General features: G+C 35.9%; 4 protein-coding genes across 4 annotated transcripts; all 4 read left to right on the plus strand.

Annotated features, from left to right (window-relative positions):
* Positions 1–6,238: 6,238 nt before the first annotated feature.
* LOC111792748 lies at positions 6,239–11,775 on the plus strand. Its single transcript, XM_023674324.1, has 9 exons — positions 6,239–6,669; positions 7,169–7,363; positions 8,040–8,137; positions 8,497–8,587; positions 9,655–9,861; positions 9,936–10,189; positions 10,294–10,384; positions 10,505–10,733; positions 11,193–11,775. Exons 1-9 carry the CDS (start codon positions 6,439–6,441, stop codon positions 11,402–11,404), a joined length of 1,608 nt encoding a protein of 535 aa, XP_023530092.1. The 5' UTR covers positions 6,239–6,438; the 3' UTR covers positions 11,405–11,775.
* A 1,781-nt stretch (positions 11,776–13,556) lies between these two features.
* Positions 13,557–15,621, plus strand: LOC111792763 (protein DMR6-LIKE OXYGENASE 1-like). The gene is made up of 3 exons (XM_023674342.1): positions 13,557–14,020; positions 14,213–14,546; positions 15,070–15,621. Exons 1-3 carry the CDS (start codon positions 13,557–13,559, stop codon positions 15,328–15,330), a joined length of 1,059 nt encoding a protein of 352 aa, XP_023530110.1. The 3' UTR covers positions 15,331–15,621.
* Positions 15,622–21,926: 6,305 nt separating this feature from the next.
* Positions 21,927–23,676, plus strand: LOC111792769 (methylesterase 3-like). Its single transcript, XM_023674351.1, has 3 exons — positions 21,927–22,414; positions 22,646–22,771; positions 23,292–23,676. The coding sequence occupies exons 1-3, from the start codon at positions 21,974–21,976 to the stop codon at positions 23,595–23,597; spliced, it is 873 nt and encodes a 290-aa protein (XP_023530119.1). The 5' UTR covers positions 21,927–21,973; the 3' UTR covers positions 23,598–23,676.
* A 1,547-nt stretch (positions 23,677–25,223) lies between these two features.
* LOC111792767 (lignin-forming anionic peroxidase-like) lies at positions 25,224–26,359 on the plus strand. Its single transcript, XM_023674349.1, has 3 exons — positions 25,224–25,637; positions 25,722–25,887; positions 25,974–26,359. The coding sequence occupies exons 1-3, from the start codon at positions 25,236–25,238 to the stop codon at positions 26,357–26,359; spliced, it is 954 nt and encodes a 317-aa protein (XP_023530117.1). The 5' UTR covers positions 25,224–25,235.
* The last annotated feature ends 1,286 nt before the right edge of the window (positions 26,360–27,645 follow it).

Here is a 27,645-nt window from a genome sequence, read left to right on the forward strand (position 1 = left end):
TCAGATAAATAAAATAAAATAATATAATATAATATAAAATGGGTTGCGCATATATATATATTCATGGAAACGAGAAATACAATATGCACGGAAATGCTGTGACATTCAGGTTACCATAACCGACACGTGTCGGTTTTCCTTTCCCCAACGGACCTTCAACTATCCTTCTTTAAATATTGTTTAATTTGATTTCACAATATATTTTTCTCAACCTTCTCTTAAAATTCATTTCCATCTCTATCCTACATTTAATTAGTTGCCTTCTCAATTAAGAAAATCAAACTAAATCGTATTTATAATCTACTCGTACTTTCATTTAAGATTGAAAAACTTATGTCTAACTTTTTCAAAAGAGGAGAAAGTTGACTCCCGATAGGAGGTCGACTTCAAGAGGACGAGTTCTTAACGTTGGATGATGAAGTCCTACATCGGCCAATTTAAGGAATGATCATGGGTTTATAACAAATAATACTCTCTCTATTGGTATAATGTCTTTTGGGAAGCCCAAAGCAAAGCCATGAGAGCTTATGGTGAAAGTGGACAATATGAATCATGTTCATCTAACATGGTATCAGAGTCATGCCCTAAACTTAGTCATGCCAATAGATTGGTAAATCCTCATGAATCGTGTTCATCTAACATGGTATTAGAGTCATGCCAATAGATTAAATGTTGAACAAATGACTGGAATGATCATTTGGATGATGAAAATCTCACCTCCTCTAATTTAGGAAATGATCATGGGTTTACAAAGCAAAGTGGACAATATCATATTGTGGAGAGTCGAAATGTATTTTTATTATTATTTTAAATTTTGAAATCTAATTTAGTTGAAGGTTGTTAAATTAGTATAATATTCTTAAAAAAAAAATCTAAAAGTTTTAAATTTTTTTAAAAATAAATTACAAAATATAATGTTTTTTTTTTTTAATTTCACTTATATTTTTATTCGTATTTTACTGGCTAAAAATATAAATGAAAATTTACCGACCCTTCTTCCAAAAATTTCACAATTTGGAAATTGTAATAATTTTAAAATTTTAAATTTTGTAAAAGATAAGAGATTTGAATAATCCATAATATTTACACGCTGGATTTTGTGGACAAGAACATGGGTGACCTGGCCACGTCGCCCAACGGTTGGTCCAGCTTTATGATTCGGATCTAAAATGACACCGCTGTCCTTGATAACAATTTATTTTATTCGGTGTAGTGAGGGGTGTAAGTGGAAATAAACAAATCAAAGAAAATTTTGAATGTAATTTATTATTAAACCTAAAATAAAAATCACCATACCTAAAATAAAACATAATGATATATATATATATATATATATATATATATATATATATATATATACTTTACATGTTATCTCATTCTCATTGGTACGTAAGGCCGTTATCTCTCGACTAGAATTTGTACGAGTCTTTTCTTGTAACTCTGACTCTCGTCTTTTTGCATGCAAGTGCTCGTAGTCTATTACGTGGGTTTAATTAGTCTTGTACTTACAAACTATGGTTATATGAAACCTATTATGCATGATGGAAATGAATAGTAGTAGAGTTAATCGATATGCTATCCTTCGATCCAGTTTAGAATTTTGAAGGGTTCGATGAGGTGCATGCTTAACTTGCCTTTACGCTTGAGTCTTGAAACACCCTTCATGGACACTATCTTTTAAGGTTATCTTATCATGTATGTCAAATTTCAGGTTTCTATGTCTTATATCAGCGCAACTTTTTTGTTTATTATGGACCGTACACAAGTCATCTTGATCTTTTGTTGACCTCATTTGTGGCTTGAACCAACTCCAATCTGTCACGATATGATTTTTGAGGTTTTCAACTGCTTTGATATCAATTTGTCACGACCCGATTTTTTAGGTTTCGAATCTCAAACAAGTATTTTTGGCTTAAGATATTTGATCAATAAAGTAATTTGAATCTTACTTGGTGATTTCTTATCATTAAGGCTAAGTGTTCTTACCATTCCTTTGCAATTCAATGTAGTTTAGATTGAATGTTTAAAATCATTCAAGTTACAAATGATCGATTTTGCTTATGAAGTTATTTGAATCTTAAATAAGTATTCTTACCTTAAGATGTTCGATCAACAAGATTGTAACAACCCTAAATTTCTACACACTCAGAGTCGCTACTAATGTCTCATGCTCATCTATAATGCAAAAATTTAACTCTTACATTAACATCATTTATAACGTAAACTTCGAAAAGCGCTAAAACAACTTCTTCTCTGGAAAACACAACTATGATCTTACGTGTTTAAAAATGAAAATACTGAAATTTAGAGAAAATAAAAACAAACAAAATAATTTAAAACAATGAAATGCAAAACAACCTATTCTAACCTAGGACTAGGAATTTAAATATGAGTCTACCCTATGCACGTGCCACAGTCTCTGCTCGCGATGCTACCGTCATCCGTACAAGTGCGCTTTGCCTTTACTGAAAAAAATGATGTGGCACACGACCTAAGTATTTCGAAGAATACTCAGTAAGTAGCCCNAATTCTTCTTTCCAAATCTTTCATTTCTTAATTTTTTTTTTCCGACTAACATTTAAATTCACAAATATTACTGATGAATTCTTCCTTCCATGTCTTTTGAAAGAAGATCTAAGATATAATTGGTTGTGATTTCCTAAAAATGAAATTAGGANATTCACACATGTGAGTGTGAATCTCCAAGGCGCTCGCACACCCCCTGGATCCTCTGGTCAAGCTAATCTGTAGCGACGTCTGGAGGTCAGTGGAACCCCATAGTGTCATGCGCCTCATGAACACTCTCATCTGTGCACATTCGCACTCATTATCATACTNATTTTTTTTCATTTGAATATGTTTTCCAAATCTTCTTCTCTTTTTTATCTCTGTTTTTTTTCGTGAGAGTATTCTGGCCCATTTTAATTGTTTGTATGATAATTTCTATATAAATAACATGTTAATAACTGAAGAAGGAAAAAGTAAATCTGACTACTGACCTTTTCCAAATCACATCTCTCTTTATTATCCTAACCATCTCTCCATTATATGTCTTTCTTCTCCCAACAAATATTTTCTTTTTGTTTCTGTTTTGTTTGCCATATGAAATAAGAGAGATTATTGTCTAACTATCTCTCTATTATATGTCGTTCTTCTCCCAGAAAATATTTTCTTCCTATTTCTATTTTGTTGGCAGAATTATTGATAGAAAATGAGAGAGGTATTTTATAGATATTTCAGGGAGGGGGAGAAGNATAATTCATATAATTTTTAGCCTATCCTATAATAAGACCACTTATGTGATTAGTTTATACTGATGTCACCAATTTATCCTTAAATGAAAGTTCGATTTTGNTTTTTTTTTTTTTTTTTTTTTTTTTTTTTTTCTCTTTAGTTTATTATTTTTATTTTAATATATATATATATTAAATTTAACCGCGTTACAAAGGTAATCTGAATTTTACTCCCCTTTGTAATGATTCCTCCTCTTGTATTGATTTCTTATCATTTGGTACTAGAGCTCTGTGNTGCCCTATGTATCCAAATCAACCTATATGAATCTATAACATCAATTTCACGTTCAATTCTCTAACTATTACAATAGTTCATGTGCTAGATTTCATGCGAGCATTAAAGACTTTGCAGGGCTAAAGTTTGCAAAGTCTTGGAACGATTATAATATACATCTAAATATNTTTTTTTCAAATGGTTGAGTTTCATAATCGGTTAGAGAGCTCTTAAAACTCATATTGTATTAAGTTTTCTCATCTGGTTGTCTATCATGTCTAAGGTACTAACTTTGTTTTCATTGAGATTTCCTAATTCAAACTTTTTTAAAGATAAAAAATACNTTCTCCAATTTTAATTGATTCTTACTCAATCATATTATTGGTCAATTCCAATCCATTTCTATTCCTCTTTTTTTTTTTCCTCTGTATTTTTTTTCTTTTCATATTGTATTTTGGCCTTTCTCTGTATTTCCTATTTTCGCTCTTTTCTCTGCTCTCCATATTTATTTATTTTTTTCTTCGTCTCATTCCCTCTTTTCTTTCTTTTCTTTTTTTTTTTTATTTTATCTGGTTAAGAGCCCTTTCGTCTCTCTCTCTAGTCTTTTTTTTCTATTTTTCTTCTAGGTTAGGTATTCTGATTAATTCTTCTTTCCAAATCTTTCATTTCTTAATTTTTTTTTTCCGACTAACATTTAAATTCACAAATATTACTGATGAATTCTTCCTTCCATGTCTTTTGAAAGAAGATCTAAGATATAATTGGTTGTGATTTCCTAAAAATGAAATTAGGATAAACGAAAATGAATGATTTAATATGTTCATGTTTTTTTTTTGTTTTTCTATTTCTTTTTGCTAAATTTGAATGTAATTTTTGTTGTTCCGTTTCTATTTTTTTTCATTTGAATATGTTTTCCAAATCTTCTTCTCTTTTTTATCTCTGTTTTTTTTCGTGAGAGTATTCTGGCCCATTTTAATTGTTTGTATGATAATTTCTATATAAATAACATGTTAATAACTGAAGAAGGAAAAAGTAAATCTGACTACTGACCTTTTCCAAATCACATCTCTCTTTATTATCCTAACCATCTCTCCATTATATGTCTTTCTTCTCCCAACAAATATTTTCTTTTTGTTTCTGTTTTGTTTGCCATATGAAATAAGAGAGATTATTGTCTAACTATCTCTCTATTATATGTCGTTCTTCTCCCAGAAAATATTTTCTTCCTATTTCTATTTTGTTGGCAGAATTATTGATAGAAAATGAGAGAGGTATTTTATAGATATTTCAGGGAGGGGGAGAAGAGGGGTGCTAAGTTTTTTTTTTTAAAAAAAAAAAAAAAAAAAAAAAAAAAACTATACCCAAAATATGTGTTTTTGTTTTGATAAATTGTTTTTCCACCCAATGCATATTTCATCTTAAAATTGCTCATTTAATATGCTATTTGAGCATTAATTTAAAATTTTGACATTTAATCTTTGGATATTACACTTTAAAACTTACACTTTAAAACTTACATTTTACGCATTGAATCTTGCTAACTCTTATTGGTTCTTCCATTATTCTTAACTTTTTTTTAATTGTCATTCGAGTAGTGGTGGGATGTTGCACTCACAACCTTACACGAGTTACTTCAAATAAAGTTCCCTATGAATAATAGGTAAAACTATGTGATGTCAGTATTAGTAGTAGCAATGCCTCAATCATATAAACAATTGGAATTTCAAGTTAGATCTTATGGTTGCTTACAACCACAAATATTAGACAACTATTGGTTTGATACTATTTGAAACATTATACTGAAACAACGAAGGCCCTTGTGTGTTGGGAAAAGGTAGGCAAATGTCAATTATTGGGATCAAAGTTAGTCTAAGTCACCAATGAGGCTCAAAGATCAAGGCAAGAATGTGAATGAGTCAGAGTAGACAGAAGAGTTACACTGACGTGAGGCGTAGAGACTTGGAGTTTGAGTTAGACAACAAGGTATTCTTGAAGAAGTCCTCAATGGAAGACGTCTTTAGGGTTAGACGAATGGGCAAGTTGAGCCCACACTTCATTGGACTCTTCGACATTCTAGATCAAATCGGATTGGTGGGATATTGATTAGTCCTACTACCATCCTCTTTGCAGCTCATATAGTATTCCACATTGGACCTAAGGGGTGTGTGAGCCAGTGTGGTAGGCCCATGCTTGTACACGTGGACCATGTATATAGAGGTACTACACATCCGACTTTGCTCAGACTGAAAATTTGCCTAAGGCCATGCTATGATGTTTTAAAAGGATAGGCCCTACCATGTTGCATGTGTTTACCCTTCTAATCCCAATAATGGAGTTACTGACTAACTATTTCTTAAAATACACAAGTCACGTGTTATTCTTATATTTCAGGTAAAGGTAAGGTACCCTTATACGAATGATGACGACATCATAATGATTCTATATATATTTGAGAATACTTAGAGTTCGTCTTATTTACTTCGGGTTATGATATTTAAGCGGATATAAAAAAAACAAAAGAAATAAAGGAAATTTTAGAGATTAAAAAAAATGAAAGATAGAGATAAAGAAAGTAAGAAAGAAATAAGTTATTATTATTTTCAAATCTCTAATTTTAAAACGTAAGGGCATAAAAGACATTTCGCCTCTTCAGACAAAAGAGGGACCGACTTCCGGTGGGGCGGTGAAATGGATTTTTAAAAGGTGAAAACGGCATCGTATAGACGCGTAGGGAGGGAGAAGAAATTAACTGCCTTCACGTTTACGCCATAGTTCGATCATCGCGAGAAGGAACAAGTTCTTGAGATATTTACCCAAATTCCTGATCGATTCATTTAATTTTTCATAACAAATTCGGAAGAAACATAGTTCTTTCTTCCAGAGGACTGTGATTTTGGAGAATTCGAGTAATTTCGTTAGGTAGGTGCTACGATGGAGGAAGAGAAGCAGCCACTGAGTGCGGCGACGGAACCTCCTAAGAAGCAAGTTCAAGAGATTGAAGAAGAAAGCGGAGTAAAAGAAGCACCTCCAAAAAGCGGCGGCGGCGGCGGTGGCGGTGGCGGAGGAGGAGGAGGAGGAGGAGGAGGCTGGGGAGGTTGGGGAATCTCTGCGTTTTCTGTTCTCTCAGATCTCCAGAAGGCCGCCGAAGAGATCTCACGAAATGTATGTGTATTGTATTCATTTTTGTTACGAGTTTCAACATTGTTGTTTCTGCGTGAATTAGGTTGTGGACGTTGCGTTGTCATGTGTTTCGCATTTTGGAATTTCTGGTGTTCTGTGATCGTGAGGCGGTTTCCTTTCTAATTGAGAGATTTAGGTACTCGATCTGATTATTAGTCTATTATGTGTTCCGTATTGGGGAAATGCTGTTCGTTTTCAGGCATTTTGGCACAGTAATCAGATTAGAAATATAGTCGTGTGAGTTTTGGTGTTCGTGCTTAAGGAGCTTCTGATAACTAGCTTGTTAAACGTTTTCATGTGATCCTATTTATTATTTATTTTTACTATTATGATGAGAAGAAATTTTCTGTGATAGAGTGCTGAGTTTTCGGCAATGTAAGTTCAGGAAACAATTATCTTTTAGTGACGTTATGGACTGAAGGAGCAAAAGATATTCGTCAGTTACCTTTTTTTTTTGGTTGGTGTGGATGAACAATTGCAGGCTGCTGCGGTAGCTCAGACAGCAGCTAAAAGCATTGCAGACTTGGAAAATGAAGATGAGCATGTGGAGTCTTCCAAGGAGAAAGAAGTAGAAGATTCTGCAGCTGAGAGTGAGAGTGAAGATGAGAACGATAAGCTGCGAAAATCTGCCTTGGATAAATTAGAGAAGGCCAGCGAGGATTCAGTTTTTGGCCAGGCAAGTTTTGTAGAATAGGGTTACATTAACTTGTCTTTTGCTGGGTGTCGATCTTTTCGTTTACCATGACTGTAACAATTTCTGTATATGATTATTCTCTTGCATCCTCATCAATAAGAACTATATGGAATTTACTATTAGCAACCGCGAGGAAGTCCTCATAAACCTTTAGCACACAAACCAAAAGACCCTATACCAAATTGGAATCAGCTCAAGGAAAAGTGGGAGACTGATGTGCTTGATGTCTTGTTGATTAGAAGTTGCCATCATCAAAGGGTTCCATCATGATATCGCACATGCTCGATATCCATGTCACAAATGCTCAATACAGTTCCATTTTTTCTTGCTTTATATCATCTCCTAAGAATTTCGTTCTGTTTTGTTGTTTCTAATATTATGTCATGCTTTCTTTGACGTTCTGTTATCAATTAATTTCAATATACCGTTTCTATTTCTCAAACACGCATCTTTTTAGGCTTAGTGTAAATGCAGATGATTTAACTCAGTAATTAATAATTATACTAGTGATGATAGAAGAATGCATTGAAGATTGTGCATTGTCATTAAATGATTATGTGGCACTGATCCAAATGTGGATAGTTCTCGTTCTCAATTCTGGTTTTGAAATTAAGAATTTGGGTTCGCAACTCAGTAATTTTTTTTTCAATATATGCAGGGCTTAAAGGTTCTGGATACTTCTGTGGAGAATATAGCTTCGGGAGCATGGAAAGCTCTGGGAAGTGCATTGAGAGGGGGCAGTGATTTCGTTCACAAGTATGTCTATCGTGTTTACTGGTACTCTGAAGTTTAAAACCTATTGGACAACTTAGCTAATGCTTTTCTTGGATGACTATGTGCTGCAGTATACAATTTTCACTAGCCACGAATTGAGAAGGGCCTTAGCATATAATTTTGAAATTTTGCCTAAAGTTGTAATGGCTTAATTTATTGCGTTTGGATTTGCTTTGATTTCAGATGATAAAAGTTCCTGTAGATAAAATCCGAATAATGAAACTTGAAAGTAATAATGAATATGTCTCCTATTGCACTAACACTCCATGTCGTTGCTTTGTATTTCTTTTCATTTTTAATTTTAATGCCCAAGGAAGTAATATTCTATACTTCTTCCCTAGGCTTGAGAATTCAGCTGCAAATATTGCAGAAACCATTCAACAGCAAAGCATACCAGTTGCAGCTGGTTCTGTTGCTCCATCATTGTTCGAGGTTTGTTTCCCGTATCATTTAGCTTATTTATTTTTTAATAGGAAACAATTTATAATTTCATTGATAGTAGGGTATTTAAAAAAAAAAGACTTAGTAGGCAGAGCAAAGGTGGTTCAGTTACAAGGTCATGTTAAGAACAAAAGTCTTAGGAGCTTAATCTAACTTCTTGAATGTTTCCCGTCTGCTCTTTTTTAATTTATCAATTGATGTGTTGATTGTTTATAAAAATAGTATCATGAGTTTAAAGTACGGTTCCTTGGCAAACTGAACTTATGCATCATGATTCATAGGTCGAGAGTGCTATTTATATTATTATTGAATAAATAATTTTCTCAAGATATTTCCCATTGCTTGAATCATTATACTATAGAGGTCAACATCAACATAGTGTTTGGCCCCTAGTTACCATTCAGTATGAGATCAAGAGTAAAAAGGGTACTACAGCTACAACCAGTTAGTTAGACTGGTACGAGGGAACCATTGGGATTGTGTGTGATGTAGGGGAGTGTATAGGAAAGGAAGGAGCGTTTTATATGCTTTTTGTCTGTTAGAAAGTTGTCGAGGGAGAGGAGAGATTACAGCCCTCTGTAATCGGCAGTGAGATGTTTCTTCCTCTATATATTAATAAATTGTAAGTAGCTCAACTGGTTAAGATACTATACTCTCAATCTGAAGGTTAGAGGTTCAAGTCTCTACTCCCACATGACATTGAACAAAAAAATCATTAAACTAAAGAAGTAGGATAAGTGTTTGGAAACAAAAATTTGTCTCATCTTAAAAAAGAAAGAAACTAAATCTTTTGATTTTTTTTTTCCTTTTCCCCTGTAGGCCAAAGTAAAAAGTAATGTAAAAGTGAGCCTAGTGAAATAAGTGTGCATCATAAAATTACCGAAGAGAAGCTTAAAAAATTGTTATACTCCCTTTGCACTTACTATCATAACTTAGTTTTCAAAAACTTTTCTTTCTTCTCTGATTAAATATCCCGAGAAATAGCTAAAACTGAATTTTGTAAAATCTCATGCTCTCTTTGATTTTTCATGTGCTATGTGATTTTATTTGTGTTACAGAGAGGAAAGGCTCTCACAACCAAGGGAATGGAAGTTCTTGAACTCGTTGGAAAGGAAACCATGGATTTATTGATTACAGAGACTGGCATTGAAGTTGAGAAAGGCTCTAATGAGAGTGAACCACATGCTGAGAAGGATCAATTAGAAGATGAAGAAGTGACATTTGATCGATGCTTTTATATATATGGAGGTCCAGAACAGTTAGAGGTCACTTTCTAATCTGGAAAGTTGTATAATATTGAGATGGTACTCTATTTAATGAGGCAGTTTCTTTTTTGCAGGAGTTGGAGGCCTTGTCCAACCACTACACTTTATTATATAACCGAAGGAAAGGAAAATTATCGCAAGACCAAAAATCTGTGTATGATGGAAAGCTCAAACAGGTCCAACAAATTTTCAGTTTGAGTAATGAAATGGAAGGAAGCAGTTTAAAATCAGACAAAGGTAAAAAGTTGGAAGTTGGAGAAGAAGGAAATGATGAGATGAAGAGTTTATATGATTCTAGTGTCAGCAAGGCTGCTGAAATGGCTGCAGGGTAAAGCTTTCCTTGAAATGCTGTGTTGAATTTTTATTTCAAATTTATTGTATTAAATGAAGTTCATGAGCACTCGTGCACTAAATGTAAGTGCCTACTTGCAGATTTGGAAGTTCCGTATCCGAACTTGCTGTTCCTGAAATAATGCAAAGGACTGTTGACAGATTAGAATCACTTCACTCGGATGGAGTCCATGTGAGATATATACCTTTTCTTTTAATTATATGACATTGTTAATAAGACAATCCAGCTGACATTTAACATGGATATGGTGCAGTGATATTTGACAAAAGCGTATTATTTTTGCATTTGCAGAGACTTTCAGAAATGTGTTATTTTGCGGTGTCTCAATTTTTGATGCTTGGAAAATCCATTATAACACAAGCCAACAAAGTTGATGGTGACAATGATGATGAAGATGAAGATGAAAATGCTGTAAAAATCCAATGGCCGGAAGATTCTGTTGAAAAAGCTGAAATCATTAGACTGAAGGCTCTATCCATGACAAGATATGTAGATGCACTATCCAATAGCTTCATCACAGGTTGGCCTTCTTTTTATCATCCGATTTAATTCTGATATTAATATCCTTCTATTTCGCTAATATGATGTCATCTTTCTCGACCATTTGTCATGTTGAGTGCACTTTCATATAATCATTATATTCTGTAATATAAGTTTTATGCTTCTTTACATGCTTTTTTTTAACTAAAAATTAAGGCTTACATCTCATACTACCTTGACACTTGGCCTAAAAAATGAAGTCTTGAGGCTGCCTTTCCTTTTATAGAATTGAAGATAGGAAAGTGGAATGCATCTTTTATTCTGATCTATCCATTGTCATCCCTTCTATATAAACATTGAATTTGTTTAGGTATGAATTGTGCCCTCGTCTTTTAGTTTTGTTGTCTTTCAACTAGGCTCTCATACTAATTATGGTCTGCCTTGTTTAGTATATAAAATCTGAGATACCTCAATCTGAAAAGCTCAATGCTCTCTTCAGGCATTTCTGATGTTTCGAAAGCATACGAAGCTGCCATGAGTGCAGTCCCAGCCAATTCTCACAAAGGTCATCTGCAAACGTCGATACAAGACAAGGCCAACGCCTTCTCCAAGCATCTTCGCGCTGATCAAACCACAGCTTTCTGCAAAATCCAGGACGGGCTTCAATACTTGTCTTATCTGGTTCTCTCAACCTCAATGCCATCTGCTTGAAGATATCAGACCCAAAAACACTTCCGTGAGCATTTCCTCCCCTAGTTACTGTAAATAGTTGCAAGCAATCCCAGATCCAGTACTATCCCTCCCTGCTTACATTAAACTCTGTGCAGCAGTATCGGCATCCGAACTCGTGAATTTGGAGCAAAGGTGTTTTTTTTTTTTTTCTGTTTGATCCAAGTTTCTGCTGATATGTTTAGCCTGCATCGAATTATTTTATGTTGAACATCTATCTCCTGCAAGACTTTTGAGGAAAGATTGGCATGGAAAAACCAACAATTGCAGTCTGCCTTGTTTATGCTGTAGAAATGTGAAGATTGAAAGGAGAAATATATCTAAATGCAAAATAAGGTTTCTAACTTTAGGTATACTAAACGAATCATTATATTTGAAGGTTCCATAGGGTGTTTGACATGATTTTTGGTTCAATCCTCAAGTGATTTGGTCCATATATATGTGTGTGTGTAATCAAACTCACAAACCCACTTTTGTTTCTAAAAACGAGTTTACAGGCAAAAATCAGAATTTATATTTTGTCAATAGTATTAATTTTTACATTCTATTCAAAATTCACTAATTTTGGAAAAAAAAGAAGAAAAAGAAAAAAAAAGAAAAAGAAAAAGGGTACGAAGTTCTAATAAAACTCACTATTTTAATAAAAATTAAGTTTTAATGTACAAATGAGCTATTTAAATGACTTCAACTTGCAAATTTTAATAAAAAAAATCTAATATCAAATATTTATTTTTATTGATTTCTCATACAAAAACGTGGTTATAGCCGGTTATAAATTACAACATTTTAAAAATTTAGTAGGTTAATTATAACATTTTGGGGTGTACATACTTCGAAGTAGGTTAATTATACACTTCGAGTTAGATTGAGTCATTTTGGGGTGTACATACTTCGAGTTAGATTGAGTTGGGACGGGAGATTTTTTTTTACCCAACCCTAATTGGGGTGTACATACTTCGAGTTAGATTGAGTTGGGAGATTTTTTTTTACCCAACCCAAAATTAGGGTTGGTTGGATTGGTAATGAAACTTTTCGGGTTGACAACCCAACCCTCTACTTTCGGGTTTAGGTTGGGTTGTCATTTTTGTAGTTTTATTTATTCACAATTTATAATTTTTCGAATACAATCCACGGAAATAAAAATAAAAATAAAAAAATAAATAATATAAACAAAACAAACAAATAAAAAATAAAAAATAATAAAATAATAGAATAATATAAACAAACAAAGAAATTAAGAAAAAAAAAAACAAATAAACAAGAAAGAAATTAAAAAAAAAACAAAGAAATTAAAACAAAAAAAATATTTTATATATTTTTATTTCGCTCGGGTTAACTCGAAGATTTTACAACCCAAAACCGAACCGTTCAGTTCAGGTTCAGAAAAATGAACCCAATCCTACCCAAAATACTAATCCAACCCAACCCAACCCTTATAATTCGGGTTGGATTGGTCCAGGTTGTCGGGTCAAATGTACATCCTTATTAAAAAGTACCATTTCAATTTCATTAAAAAGTACCATTTCAATTTCATGAACAAATATTAAAATTTAACTTAAAAACTTGTTAATATACATTTACCATTTCTAATTAATTGTTTAGCTAATTTATTTATTAAACAAAAAAAAAAATGAAATCCCTTTAAAATATTAGTTTCAATTACGTTTAGCATTTGTCACATATTTTATTTTTTTAATCATAATTTCATGTGAATAGTTTGAATAGTTTTTAGATAACTTTTTTTTAATCAAAAACTTATGATGGGGTTGGTTAAAAGTGTTCAAATTTCAAAATTAAAAATAAAAAATTGATATTTAAAAAAAGTTTTGGATTAAAAAATGTTTTTTCCTAAATAAATATAATATCTATTTTCAATTAAAATAAATATAATATCCTCTTTTTGAATTTTATAACGTTTTTAGGCATCCTGAGTTTCCCTTAAACCCTCACTTTTCCGTACAACAAGACAAATTTGATCAACGCCTAATATTCGTCTGCTCCATCAACAATGACCGGAGCTCTAAATCCGTCCAAATTCATTGCTCCTCACTGCTTATAACTCGGTGATAATGGCGATCTCTCCTTACAATTCCTTTCTCGAGTCTTCATTCAAGGCATCCATCGAATCGCAGCCATGGGAGAGGCCTTGGCCTTTGATGCTTCCTTTATCCAACCCATTCAGCACCGCCCGAAGCTCGAACCCGTCGACCCCATCGACGAAGTTCCCACTATTGATCTCTCCATCTCCGACTCTCGTAGCGTAGAACAACTTGTTTCTGACATAGCCTCTGCTTGCGAGAACTGGGGTTTCTTCCAGGTCATCAACCATGGAGTTCCCATGGAGTTGGTTGCGAGAATGGAGAAAGTAGCGAAGTTGTTTTTTGACCAGGGAGTAGAGGAGAAGAGGAAGGTGAAGAGAGATGCAGCCAACGCTATGGGGTACCATGATGGTGAGAATACGAAAAACGTTAGGGATTGGAAGGAGGTGTTTGATTTCTTGGTTAAGGATCGGACGTTGGTTCCGGCTTCGCACGAGCCAGATGACACGAATTTGAGGGTTTTGACTAATCAGTGGCCACAATATCCCCCTGAATTTAGGTACTTATCATTCTTTGTCTTGAATTAAATATATACCGAACAGATTCCAGTTCTTCGCCTGTTTTATTCTTTGTCTTGCATGTTTGGATTACTTTAGGGAATTACTATTGAGTTTGGAGAACCGAACACCAACTGTTTGTATAAATTCCTATGAGCTTGCGTTTCGTGTTGTATTGTATTGTTGATGAACAGTGAAACATGTGAGGAGTATGCAAAGGAGTTGGAATTGTTAGCTTATAAGCTACTGGGGCTGATTTGTTCGAGTCTTGGATTGCCCATTGCGGATAGATTGAAGGGTTATTTCCAAGATGAGCAAATGAGCATGGTGAGATTGAATCGCTATCCTCCATGCTCATCTCCAGATCTTGTGCTTGGCGTTGGGCGTCACAAGGATGCCGGTGCCTTGACTATCCTTGCCCAAGATGGTGTTGGAGGGCTACAAGTGAGGAGAAAATCAGATGGAGAATGGATTCCTGTCAAACCAATCTCAAATGCATATATTGTTAACATTGGTGACATTGTTCAAGTATGTTTCTACCTATTGACATAGATTTTGCCATTGCATATATAAACATATATGGAATTTCTTCGTCCATGGTTATCTGAAAATCATAAGATTTTAAGAAGTTGAAATGAGTTCTGGAACTTGGTTTTCTGAAGGAGGATTGATGGAGGTGTCAAGGGAGATTGCTTATCTAGTTCTTATTCTTAGGGGAATTTATTGTCTCCGAACCACGTAAATCTTTGTTTCTTTGTTTAATTTCTGTTCGTAGGTGTGTGAGTATAATTGACTTACTTCCGCTTCCGCTACAACAATTGGTATGTAGTATTTTGGTTGTGGCGTTAGGGTACAACACCTCTTAGGTATAAAACTTCTCTGGTCTCTCCAAAAGCTAATGACAGAGAACAGTGATTGGATAACTAGAACTCTTAGGCATAGAATTTCATTTACATTGTTAATAGAATATGGAATATAGATATTTGCCACTGATGAATGTCGTATGAGTGTCGTACGATCGATCCGAGTTCATGTTGTGTGTGCTGTGCAGGTTTGGAGCAATGACAAATACGAAAGTGTGGAGCACAGGGTGGTGGTGAATACAGAGAAGGAAAGGTTTTCCATTCCATTCTTCTTCTTTCCAGCGCACCATACAATGGTGAAGCCATTGGAGGAGGTTGTGAATGAACAAAATCCCCCAAAATACAGAGAATACAACTTTGGGAAGTTCTTTGCTTCCAGAAACCGCAGTGATTTCCAGAAACAAAAAGTGGAAAACGTCCAAATTGACCATTTTAGGCTGCCTGTGTGAGTTCCTCAAGCTCTCTCTTGTCTTCCACTTCCTTGTGTGTTCAGTGTATCCTTTTCAATAAATTCAATAAATAAGAAGATATATGATAGTTATTTAGGGGGACGTTCGGGACGTTCTGTAACTATTTAGGGGGGCGTTCGGGACGTCGAGTTGGGTTATGAGAGGGGTTAGTAAGTTGGTATTTGAGGTGGTGAGTTTTGAAGTCAGAATTTAGGAAGCTAGCCCGTTTGGATTGTTGAGTTGTATTGATAGTGAAATCTGAGTTTAATAAATTGGTGTTTTGGGTATGAAGTCATTTTCTAATTTATTTTTAGGCATTCAATTGCACATAAATTTAAATCAATAGCTATACGTAATTCATTTAAAAGTACATTTAATAGCCATTATTTGACAATAAATTACATTCAATCGCATTGAATATATATATACATAAAAGCTAACCAAAAGCTAACTATGAAATGGTGTCTGTCCCGCTATTGCACTTGACCATCCTTCACCCATGGGTGACTAACAGATAACCCATGCAAGTAAGGTTGAAGTAATTTATTAAGTAAGGTTGAAGTAAAGTTAGGACAAAGTTAGGGCAAGATGCTCCAAAACAGGTAAGATATCTTCCACCACTATGTCGAAGTTCTTCTCGTCCTTGTTGGCAGAGAGGCGTACTCTCCCTCCTAGGAGTGGTTGTGCATAGTCCCTCTTGTGCCGCCTAAGTCTCTTGGCTAATTAATAAGGTTTTTAGTATTCTCTCTTGGGCAGTTCAAGCAAGGTGATCCTTTTGCCGCACTTGAAGCATGCTTTAGTTCGTGCTATGAAGGGGGTAGGTTGTGAACCTCGCGATGAGTCAAGCAAAGTGGCGAACCTCAAGAGGCACCCATTCGGCCACGCGAGGGCCAATACAGAAGTATACCATAATGCGACCAAGAAGGACGGTGCATCATCCAACACACTATATAATGTGTGCATTGAAGAGGAAACAAGACATAAGCAAGATAGGGACTATGAGTAGACATAGATAGGCTTGTTGAAGGGTTGGGTAGGGCCCTGGGCCTTAACCTCGAAAGTCGAGATTTTGAAGGAAACTTGGGCATGAGGTTTTGGAGTCAAGTCTGTTCATATGAAATATGAAAGCTCGCCAAATTTGGTGTCAATTAGACATCGGACGGACGATCCATGACACCATATGTCCATTTACATAAATCATGTCTACACCCGCCAGTTTGGGAATGCTTCAAAATGTACTATAGAGGGAGCCATGTGTCAGCTGTCCACCACCCCTGGGCCCTATGGAATATGTGAGTGTCATAGTGAGGGCGAGCGTTTTGAGACGAGTGTCTCGGATGACTTCCTTTGAAATGAGTATTTCAAGGACATTATTAGGCGGCACAGGTGTGTCGATATTGCGCCCCTGTCCGCATGTCGGAGGTTGAATTTTGCACCACTATCGGGTACAGTATCTGTAAATGATATGATATGGGCACGAAAGGGCCAATGCATCGATTGAGCCTAGATGGATGGATGTTCGGGATGTCCCCGATGAGATGAAAGACACGTGGGCCCATTCTCCATAGCATGACGGAGTGTTACGATGGCCGACAACACCTGTGACTTGGGATGACGTCAAGACATATGAACCGTGTTGGTTGGGAACCAAGATGACAAGATGAAATCCGATATTGCTTTGAGCACTTGGCCTCGAGTAGAGGCAAGGTCGAGTAGAATGACTTGGCCTAGTGTAGAGGTAAGTCAGTTGTATCGCGAATTATTGAACATGCATGTGCAGGCAGCGTGTGTGACCGAACAAGCTTGGATTCCGCACGAGCGATGTTCGGTTGACGAAGAAAAACCTCGCATAAGGTCCAACGAACCCACAAAGTCGGTCGAAAATGAATATGGGGCTTGAGTTCCCCTTAAGGTTGGTTATGAACGTGTCAAGATCACGATGCCGCACGATTGAAAATTGACACCAGACACCATCCCCAATGTTTCCTATTGGACTCGCCGCACTAGGGTCTCTCGTCTCCTTAGACCCCATGTCGGTCTAACTGCTGACCATGCCCTTAGTCCCTATGGTATTTGTTGGCCTGTTGTAGTTGGTGCACTAATGGTTGACGATGCGGTTCCATCTGGTCATACCGCCATTTCTGTCCTACTGTGATTATCGGTGCTGTCAGCCCTCAGTGTTCTTCGACCCTAACTCCTTCCATAGCCTTAGCTGCTCTCAAAGGCAACATAGGTGGTAGGGGGCTATGGCCTCGACGGTACGATGGATTCTCTTGTCTAGGCTTAGGACTAACTTCTAAGCCAACTTAAACTCTATGTCAACCAATTCAGGGGCAAACAACTTCAGTCTCACAAGCTCTCTCCTTATCTTTTTCGATGAGGGAAAACTCCCTCCAACATTTCTCTCTGAATTGAAAGGTATCATATCGAAGTAATATCAGTCATCTATTTTAATTTCAGTGTAGGCAATAACAGAGCATCCATCCATTATGCATCAGTTAAGTGAATTCTTGTTGTTTTCAGAGTTGGGTCGCCTCTGGGTATTATTCCTCCCAAAAGACCTCTTTGGATTGGGACTACGATACACACCTTTTTCGGGCTAAGGATCTCTCGGGTAGACACCCACCATATTTTTGCATCCTTATACAACATAAATGACATGCATGACACTTATGGCCATCTAGACAGTTCATCAATTGGAAGATTGTCTCCAGCCATGACAACCATAGTTGTGTCACCGTCGGATCCTCCGAGGTTTCGGTAAAGATAGGAGGGTCATACCTCTTGAAGTCCTGCAAGTACCTAACCTCTCTCGTTGATGTCGCATAATTGACCTGCTGATTGGCCACCATGGTACATCATGACTTGAAATGATTCCCACATCAGGGTTGTCGTGGGGTCTAGTCCTGCCGCAAGTGCCACTGGGGGTGGTGCTGCTGCGTTTGTTCGGGTCACGGATCCCTCACGAATCAGACTTCTTCTACCCTTGCCTCGTCCCCCTGTAGGGGGTCATCCTCCGTTTTAACCTTTTTCACGTCCTTTAGGTGGCATAATCTATAACATGCACATGATATACTAAGTCTACAACCCTTATCACATAAACACAATTAATCATCAATAATATTCAACATAACCATTTATAATCTTTCGTAGACATACATGACAATGACAAGCGACGGTGCATCAGTGGTGGGGCCAAAAAACATGCTAAGTCTACCTTGTAAGCTAGTCTACAAAACCTATAAGCTTAGAACTCTGACACCATTCATAACAAGTCATGCCCAGGATTCAGAATTCGGATTCGGAGCTTAATGACCCCAACATTCTCTGGCACCTTCTACAACATGGCCACGTTACCTAGTCCTCACTTCTTAAGAGTGAAACCTATCTCTATAGATCAATATGAGTTCTTCCAGCATGCTTTGTCCTCACTCACATGCATTCCAAGAAAATTCCTAGGAGGTAACTCAATATAGAATTGCTTCAAGTAAAACATGCTTAACCATGAAATTTATATGATTGAGCCGTTGAAAAAAGAAGATGCACTTTGTTGGTATAGGTGATGACTTTCAATTCTTTTAAGCATCTCTTAGTTATCCTATTCTCAGGATCCTTCTCATTTAGACGTGGTATCAGTTCATTCATGTACCTCTCCTTTACTCGGGTGTCACATGCCAACTACCTTTTTCCTTGGTTCATCCCTGAATCATATCTTACTGGGAGAGGTACCGCTTTGATATCAACGGTAACGACTCTATTTTCTAATTAATAACAAGTTCACCACTACATACATGACATGACTAATACGTGCGAAAAATATTCATTTAAAATATTTCATAAAAAGGTGTCATGGACTTATCATTCATAATACGTACTTTAAAACAACATTGTCATGAAATAAAGAGGCGAAATGTAAATGACATGAATTTAAATAAAATAAAACAAGTCCTGATCTAACATAAGGGTTACCAAAGAGACATTAATGTACCTACCGTAACATAGACATTAATGTACCTAATGTAATGTTGGTTTCATGGTCTTAATAGTGACACCGTCATCCTACATGGGGTGCCTTACCTTCTTTTGAAAAATAAGAGTAGCACGTAGCTTGAGTATTTTAAGAAATACTAGTAAGTGATTCTACCAATGGGGTCGAGAAATGAAATCACATGCAATATGGTGGGATCTATCTTTTAAAAAATTGTAGCATGATCTTGAGCTGATTTCCACTCCAGACAGGGTTAGATGTGTAATACTTCCCTACACACGATCCGCATAGCGCACATGGACCTATCAGGCGAGCTCGTATACGTACTCCATAGGTTTGGCTTGTTAGGTTAGTGTGTGCTGATGCTACCAGACACCATAGAGGGAAAGAGCTCACATAACATCATAGCGAACATAAATGTTGTAAGGTATACATCCGTACTTAAATCTCATAAGGTACGCATCCCTACTAACCATAACGGGAAAATATCCCAATGCATATGTCACATAAAAAAGCATGAGATTCCCATAGCTTAAAATCATGACATAATTTTATGATGCAAGTCAAACCTTCATTCACTTATAACATAACGAGCATATGAATCATGCTTACATAATTCCGGTCGAATCTTTCTTACTTAGTATAGCATACATGGTGGGGGTGTATAGAGGTTTATGCATCATAGATTATCGATATCATAAACATGATTCTACAACATGACAATCACATTATAACATAGCTTAAAAAATAACATAGCATAACACAACATATCAATCATAATTATGACACATGCAAGGGCGATGGAGCACGTGTCATCATACATCATACAATTCGTCCAACCAAGTCGACAATAGAGCCACTTACCTAGTTGGTCTAAATCAAAGTCACTATGCTCTCTTTAGGTTAGGAGTTTTTTGAAATGTAATTATACCTTAGGAGTCCCACCGTCCTAACTTAGAATTATAGTATGAAAATTGACTCACATAATTTGCATAAAATAATCTAAACTTAACTCCAAATAATTTTAAATTAGTTAAACAATAGCCATACTAACCTTAAACACCTTCCAAGTATTGAGAACGGCTCCTGAAAAGTCAAAACATGTTAGAAAATGGTACGAGCATATCAAACCCAAGTTGGATCAGCTGAGAAGTTGAACTAAAGCCGTCAGAAAATATATTCTCCGACTTGCTCTAAATCTGTCTCTCAATGTTCGATTCAACCTATGTGAACCCACGACATCAGATTATAATATATAAATTAAGTGACCTTATAAAACCCAATTTGAAAATTATAGTCGGTCACCAAATTTTTGACCCTAAGTTTTAAATTTCTTTCCAAATTTCTATGTCTACGAGTTCAATATCTTTCTGTTATGTTATTAAGAATTGATGAAATATAACAAAAAATACGACTAATAGTAAGAAATTTAAGCTTATCGCTTTTCATATTTATATATTTTTTTAGAAATATTCATAAACATCGACATTATATCTATTGACATGTTCGTAAAATTGGGACCTCGACATTTTCATCTAATATCGACATTTAAGACTTTCGTTAGAACTACATATATGATATCACCTCTATGTCATCACGCCTCTACCAAACCTCATTAATTAATCTATTTTATAAAGGTCGGGTTAATGATTTGCACTATCTCTCAAACTAAAAAAAATTAAACTCCATGTAACCAATTCATACATAATTTAGTTATGAGAAATTAATTAGGATTCAAAGTCAATGATTCGATCTCTAACTCAATTCCTGAATTTGATAAAATTTAAAAAAAGAATAAAAAGACGTTTCTAGTCTATCTGTTTCTCCAAAAATTGCAATAGAAAAGAAAAAGGGAGGTTTGTGATGATTTTAAAATCTTTTATACTAGGTAATCTAGTATCCTTATGCATGAAGATAATCAATTCGGTCGTTGTGGTCGGACTCTATTATGGATTTCTGACCACATTCTTCAAAGGGCCCTCTTATCTCTTCCTTCTCCAAGCTCGGGTTATGGAAGAAGGACCCAAGAAGAAAGTATCAACAACAACGAGTTTTATTACAGGACAGTTCATGATGTTTCTATCGATATATTATGCACCTCTGCATCTACCATTGGGTAGACCTCATACAATAACTGGCTTAGCTCTACCGTATCTTTTGTTTCATTTCTTCTCAAACAATCCCAAACACTTTTTTGATTATGGACGAGTAATTAAAATAAGTTTCCATTACCTTACTCCAACATAGTTCCTTCTTGGGATTGAATTATATCCCAAGATTGGATTAAGCAATGATTAAGGCTTAGTTGATGAGTTTTTAAGCTTCCTCCACCTCAAAATTCACCATTAATTTCCCCAAATACCCTCTCCTAATATCATAAATCAAACATAAAATTATTATCATAATTATAATTGTTTTTAAGGTATAGTTTCCAATTATATATTTAATTTAAACATATTTACAAAAATTAAATAATAAAAAAAACCAAGAAAAACAAATATAAACTAACGGCTGTAGTTTATTGATGCATTTATTTATTTATTTTTTGTGGCTATAAATTCTATTAAGTATTGTCCCTTGAATTAAATATGGAGCGGATAAAAAACATATGAACATGGCAGCTAGGAGCACAGAGAATAAAAAACATAGCTAAGAATGCACAAGCTTTTGCTACCGTTTTTGGTTCTCATTGTGGTTTCGTTCTCCTCTCCAACGCGAAGTTCTGATCAATCTGAATTGACCTATTCGCACTTTGTGCTAGTTCATGGCGCATGTCTCGGGGCTTGGTCATGGTATAAGGTCACTACCTTCTTGCAAACGGCTGGCCACAAAGTGACTGCACTGGACATGGCTGCTGCCGGGATCAACCAGACGCAGCCCGAGTCGTTGGCATCGCTTACTGAGTACTTCGAGCCATTGTTGAGCTTCATGGAAGTGTTGCCTTCAGATGAGAGGGTTGTTCTCGTCGGCCATAGCCTCGGCGGGCTCGGCATCTCCATGGCCATGGAGAGGTTCCCTGAGAAAGTGTCTGTTGCCATTTTTGTGACTGCAGCCATGCCTGGTCCCATCGTGGGGTCTTTTACCATTGAGCACCTGGTTTGAAATCTAACTCAATTTTATCCTAATTTTTGTTGGAGGATGAAAGTCCTCATTCGCTAATTTAGAGAATGTCAAAAAATACTCTCTCCATTGGTATGAGACTTTTTGGGGAAACCGAGAGCAAAGCCATGAGAGCTTATGCTTAAAGTGGACAATATCATACCACTGTGTAAAGTAGAGACTATATGTGATTCTATTTAAGTGATAGAAGTTTGTTTTTTTTGTTAGATGAAAATACTTGAAACGCTACGAGGCTTCTACTCCGAAGAGGATTCCAAAGCTTCTAATTCGAACCTATTCCTCTTCTCCCAAGAAGAGTTGGAAACCAAGCTTTTCCCTCTCTCGCCACCTAAGGTTTGTAGTTCTTTCTTTGACTTAATGCTTGAGTCGAGTGATGAAATGAGGGTTTACAAGTAAGAAATACATGTCCATTATATGACGCGTTTGGGAAAACAAAAAAACAAACCCATGTGAGCTAATGCTCGAAGTGAACAATATCATATCATTGTAGAAGGTTGTGATTCTTAACATGGTATCAGAGCTATGTCCTTAACGTATCCATGTCAATAAAATCCTCAAATGTCGAACAAATAAGTTGTGAGTCTTGAAGGTGTAACCAAAAGAGATTCAAGTGTCGAACAAATAGTGTAGTTTGTTCGAAAGCTTTAAAAAAAGAGTCGAGCCTCGATTAAGGGGAGGCTATTCGAGGGCTCCACATGCCTCAAAGAAGGCTCTATGGTGTACTTTGTTCAAGGAGAAAATTGTTGAGACATGAGTCCCACATCGGGTAATTAAGAGGTTGATCATGGGTTTATAAGTAAGGAATACATGTCTATTAGTACGAGGCATTTACGTGGATACGTATATATTATAGGATGTGGCATTGGCAACAACACTGGTGAGGCCCCAAGCGATGTTCGGCATCTTGGAGTCGATGAAGGAATTGAGGCTGACAAGAGAGAAATACGGGTCGGTGAAAAGGGCTTTCATCATATCCGAGAAGGACGAGATGACATCCAAGATCATGGTGTGGGCAATGCTCACATTCAACAAGCCCGACCGTGAGGCCGAGGTTAAAGGATCAGATCACATGGTCATGGCTTCCAAGCCCCTTCAACTTGCCCAACAACTCACCACCATCGCTCAAGACTTTGCTTCTTCTTCCAAATATGATATGTAATTATTAATAATGTGTTATGGACTCACTTTTCTTCCTCTCATCACATCCACAATAATAAAGTTTGCAATTATAACCCTAATGATATGAAATGGAAGAAATATTAGTAACTTTCCGACATAAAAGAAAGAAAGGTGGACTTCATCCATGAGAGCTTAGCTAGCAAACTCTCGTACGACCATATAGCCAACCTAACTTGGGAACTATTGGCTACATATTTGCTCTATTTCGAGAGGTCGATGGAGAAGGCTAAAGTAGCTAATTCAAGTGAACCGACCCTCCAAAGGTCTAACTCGAGAGTTCGGTTATTCTGCTGTGCTTATTGACACTTCGTTAGGATAGAAAGCTTACTTAGGCTATGAATGTGAGAGCAATGACTGTTCTCCAACTTTCTCTTGTTATGTTCCTAGAGTTAAAATTCCTCAATTTCAAGAACTATTTTGTAACACCCGGACGAAAAATTAAAAATCGGATTTTTTTCTCTTAAAGTTGAACTTCTGAGAATCATATTTAATTTAATGTCTTCCTCTGTGGTATGATGGAGGAAGAGATATTCTGGTCTTGATTGTTTGATTGTGTGTATGATTTATACCTTATCATTTTCATGCATTAAGGAGTGATAAAAACATCTTTTTAATAAACATTTGTGAAAGGGTAGACACATTTTACGTATTAAGACGATCGATAGATATATTTTCCTAGTAGAGCATGCATCAAGAATATAGTTAAGATTAGGGCACCATATCTAGTGTTGTTTACATGTAGAACCAAGTCGGTGCGTTCCAGTAGACCTCGCACCTCAGGATCATGAGCGATTAGAGGTTAGACCTGTCTACACTAGGGATTGGTTTAGCCGAGGGACTAACCTCGAACGTCCTGAAATTGAGAAATGGAGTCTAAATCGCCAAGGTGCCTCTAAGAATCTGGTAGACCTCCACAATGTCTAAATATGATTTAAGTTGCTTACATTACCACAAAACTAGTTGAGTTACTATTGAGTGTAGAGTAAGTCAGGACAGACACCATGATCCAGTTAAACCGATTCTTGAGAAGAACCAGGGACTACATGGATAGTTAGCTCAAGATATGGACTCCTTTTTAGGAGTAGAAACAAGTGAACCTGTAAGCTAGTCTTGGTTGGATGATTAATAAGGAAGCAATTAGAACTTCAAGACCTATACAATAGTTTAGAGCGCCGTAAAAGTTAAGCCTGAATTTTAAAGACCAAAGTATTTTCAAAATGTCAGCTAAAAAGTATTTTCAAAGATGATCTTACCAAATAAAACTTTTTAATTTCTTATTAAAAATTAGGTTAATGGTAGAAATCTATGATGCAGTAAAGAAAGTAAGAGTTGCGATTTTCCAGTAAGTTCGCAATAATTACATATTAAATGACATAACATTCCATGAAGCTTCACAGATTGCAATAAAGTTGACCGCCGCCTTTTTTTGTTTGACAATTTCTTATTATCCAAAGCACCAAAGTTGACCTTTGCATGCTTAGCTATGGCGACTCATTCCTTTCTCTTCTCAACTGTATAAATAACACCCTTCCCATCTTCATCTCTCAAAATCACCTTTCTTCCATCCTTTTCTTTTTAATATCTCAAACTCAAACTCTTTCTTCTCTCCCGATTACAAATGGCGATGCCCCGAGTAGTTGCTTTCGTGTTGTTGCTGCTCTTGCTTTTGGGGATAGCTTGTGACGCCCAACTTTCCTCTACTTTCTACGATCAAACTTGTCCTACTGCCCTCACTACTATTAGAACGGTTATTAGACAAGCAGTTTCTCAAGAGCGTCGAATGGCCGCCTCTCTCATTCGCCTACATTTTCATGACTGCTTCGTTCAAGGTTGTGATGCATCCATATTGCTCGATGATACACCCTCTATGATAGGCGAACAAAACGCAGCGCCTAATAGAAACTCTGCAAGAGGATATGGAGTGATACACAAAGCTAAGACTGAAGTTGAGAAGTCATGTCCTGGTGTTGTATCTTGTGCAGATATCCTTGCTGTGGCCGCAAGAGATGCTTCTTTTTCTGTAAGTATTTTTTTTCTAATTACCCATGCAAGTTGATTCTATATATGGTGACATTTTTCTAATACTATTTATATCAAAATGCAGGTCGGTGGTCCATCTTGGACGGTAAAGCTTGGGAGAAGAGATTCTACTACTGCAAGCAAAACTCTAGCCGAAAGCGAGCTTCCACACTTTCAAGAAAGCCTTGATAGACTTATCTCAATTTTCTCAAACAAAGGGCTTAGTGCAAGAGATATGGTAGCACTTTCAGGTAACTAAATCTCGTATATTTGTATTTGTAATTTTTGTTAGTAAATATTATATTTATTAAACGTATATATTTTAATTTTATTGCAGGTTCTCACACCATAGGACAAGCTCAATGCTTTCTTTTCCGCAACAGGATCCATAACCAAACTAATATTGACACGGGATTTGCTAGCACTCGTCGTAGAACTTGCCCCACATCTGGAGGGGACGAAAAATTAGCACCACTTGATTTAGTCACACCAAATTCTTTTGACAATAACTACTTCAAGAATCTTATACAAAGGAAGGGACTGCTTGAAACAGATCAAGTACTCTTTAACGGAGGATCGACTGACAGTATTGTCACAGAGTACAGTAGGAATCCAACGGCATTCAAATCTGACTTTGCAACTGCAATGATTAAAATGGGAGACATTGAACCTCTCACTGGTTTAGAAGGGCAAATAAGAAATATTTGTGGTGCAGTCAACTAATTAATAACTTCGGTATACTATATGAAAAAAGAATTTATTCATTTGTTATGTAATTAATAATTGTGTTCCATTGTATTCTATTTCATATTTTATTTGGTCTCGGGTCATTCTTCCAAGTGTAATAATGTTCTTAATAACGATTTTAATGGTAAGAAACATATTCTTGTCTCTCGCAATAAATTTTATAAGCACTGTGGATTTGAATAATTTGCAAAAAAAAAAAAAATAAAAAAAAAAAATAATAATAATAATAACAATCAAAACGGGACTAAATCACCCAAGTTTCAAGACATAACAAGCAACTTAAAAATCATAAGTGATAAAATATATCAATGAAAAAAGAGTAAACATGATCAAATATGGTCGAAACCGAAACCGAAGAGAACAAAAACCACCATGGAACATACTCAAGCAAAAAAGAAAATCTAGAGCGTGAAAAGGTTGATATGATCTAAAGAAATAACATTAATCTACCATTTATTACCAAGTTTCCAACTCTACATGAAATAGGAATGGTAAGAGATCAACAAAATATTTGGAGAGAATGAGGGGGTAATGTTACGGTAAAATTGGACCAAAAGGTAAGCCAAGTTGGAAGAAAAAAATAAAAAAATAAAACTAGTAAGAAGAGTCTGAACACATCACAAAAGGGGAATCTCTACCTCGACCTCGTCAAGGGGTTAAGGCCAATTCTATGGTTAGATTCCATGCATGCCCTTAACCTAAAAAACCGTGTTTGATTTGGTTTGGTTGACTTTCAATCTAATTCGAAAGAAAGCATAAAAAACTAAATATTAAAACTAAATATTAAAATTATTGTTGTGAAGTCAATAGGGACCAATGTCAACCAGAAAAATGTCAACTGGGCATGCATTAAAGTGAGGCTACCTGGTTTGACATTTTCTTTTGGTTCAAAATAATAAGAAGGCTTTTTAACAAAGCTCAAACTGAGGCTACTTGGTTAACAATGGCAGCTACAACGTCCTACACGCGTTATTGCACAATCTGAAATAAAGAAATTCTCTTCCTACACTCAAACTTGTCGCCTCTTATCTGTTCCTAAAACTTTTTGATGAGAAGTTACACAATTTTGAACGAGGAATCAAGTCTTGAAACGGTCTTTTTAACTCCCTAACCCAAAAAGTTGACTTTTTTTGGTACACTAATAGTTGTGATACGAGTCTTTAATCTTTAGTTTTAGGGGAGAAAGAGGAACAAAGTTGCTGAAGGAGTCGAGGAGAGAGGTGCGATGACCCTATTTTTCCTACTAAAATAAAGTCGTTATT

Source organism: Cucurbita pepo, chromosome LG04 (genome assembly GCF_002806865.2).
Source record: "Cucurbita pepo subsp. pepo cultivar mu-cu-16 chromosome LG04, ASM280686v2, whole genome shotgun sequence".
Classification (NCBI taxonomy): domain Eukaryota; kingdom Viridiplantae; phylum Streptophyta; class Magnoliopsida; order Cucurbitales; family Cucurbitaceae; genus Cucurbita; species Cucurbita pepo.

Excerpts from the sequence above, each read along its gene's own strand:
- LOC111792748 (XM_023674324.1), top strand. The coding sequence starts at position 6,439 with ATGGAGGAAGAGAAGCAGCCACTGAGTGCGGCGACGGAACCTCCTAAG. Across the intron at positions 7,364-8,039 it reads AGGATTCAGTTTTTGGCCAG|GGCTTAAAGGTTCTGGATAC; the intron begins GCAAGTTTTGTA and ends CAATATATGCAG. Across the intron at positions 8,588-9,654 it reads TTGCTCCATCATTGTTCGAG|AGAGGAAAGGCTCTCACAAC; the intron begins GTTTGTTTCCCG and ends TTTGTGTTACAG.
- LOC111792763 (XM_023674342.1), top strand. The coding sequence starts at position 13,557 with ATGGGAGAGGCCTTGGCCTTTGATGCTTCCTTTATCCAACCCATTCAG. Across the intron at positions 14,021-14,212 it reads CAATATCCCCCTGAATTTAG|TGAAACATGTGAGGAGTATG; the intron begins GTACTTATCATT and ends GTTGATGAACAG. Across the intron at positions 14,547-15,069 it reads ACATTGGTGACATTGTTCAA|GTTTGGAGCAATGACAAATA; the intron begins GTATGTTTCTAC and ends TGTGCTGTGCAG.
- LOC111792769 (XM_023674351.1), top strand. The coding sequence starts at position 21,974 with ATGCACAAGCTTTTGCTACCGTTTTTGGTTCTCATTGTGGTTTCGTTC. Across the intron at positions 22,415-22,645 it reads CTTTTACCATTGAGCACCTG|ATGAAAATACTTGAAACGCT; the intron begins GTTTGAAATCTA and ends TTTTTTTGTTAG. Across the intron at positions 22,772-23,291 it reads TCCCTCTCTCGCCACCTAAG|GATGTGGCATTGGCAACAAC; the intron begins GTTTGTAGTTCT and ends TATATATTATAG.
- LOC111792767 (XM_023674349.1), top strand. The coding sequence starts at position 25,236 with ATGGCGATGCCCCGAGTAGTTGCTTTCGTGTTGTTGCTGCTCTTGCTT. Across the intron at positions 25,638-25,721 it reads CAAGAGATGCTTCTTTTTCT|GTCGGTGGTCCATCTTGGAC; the intron begins GTAAGTATTTTT and ends ATCAAAATGCAG. Across the intron at positions 25,888-25,973 it reads AGATATGGTAGCACTTTCAG|GTTCTCACACCATAGGACAA; the intron begins GTAACTAAATCT and ends ATTTTATTGCAG.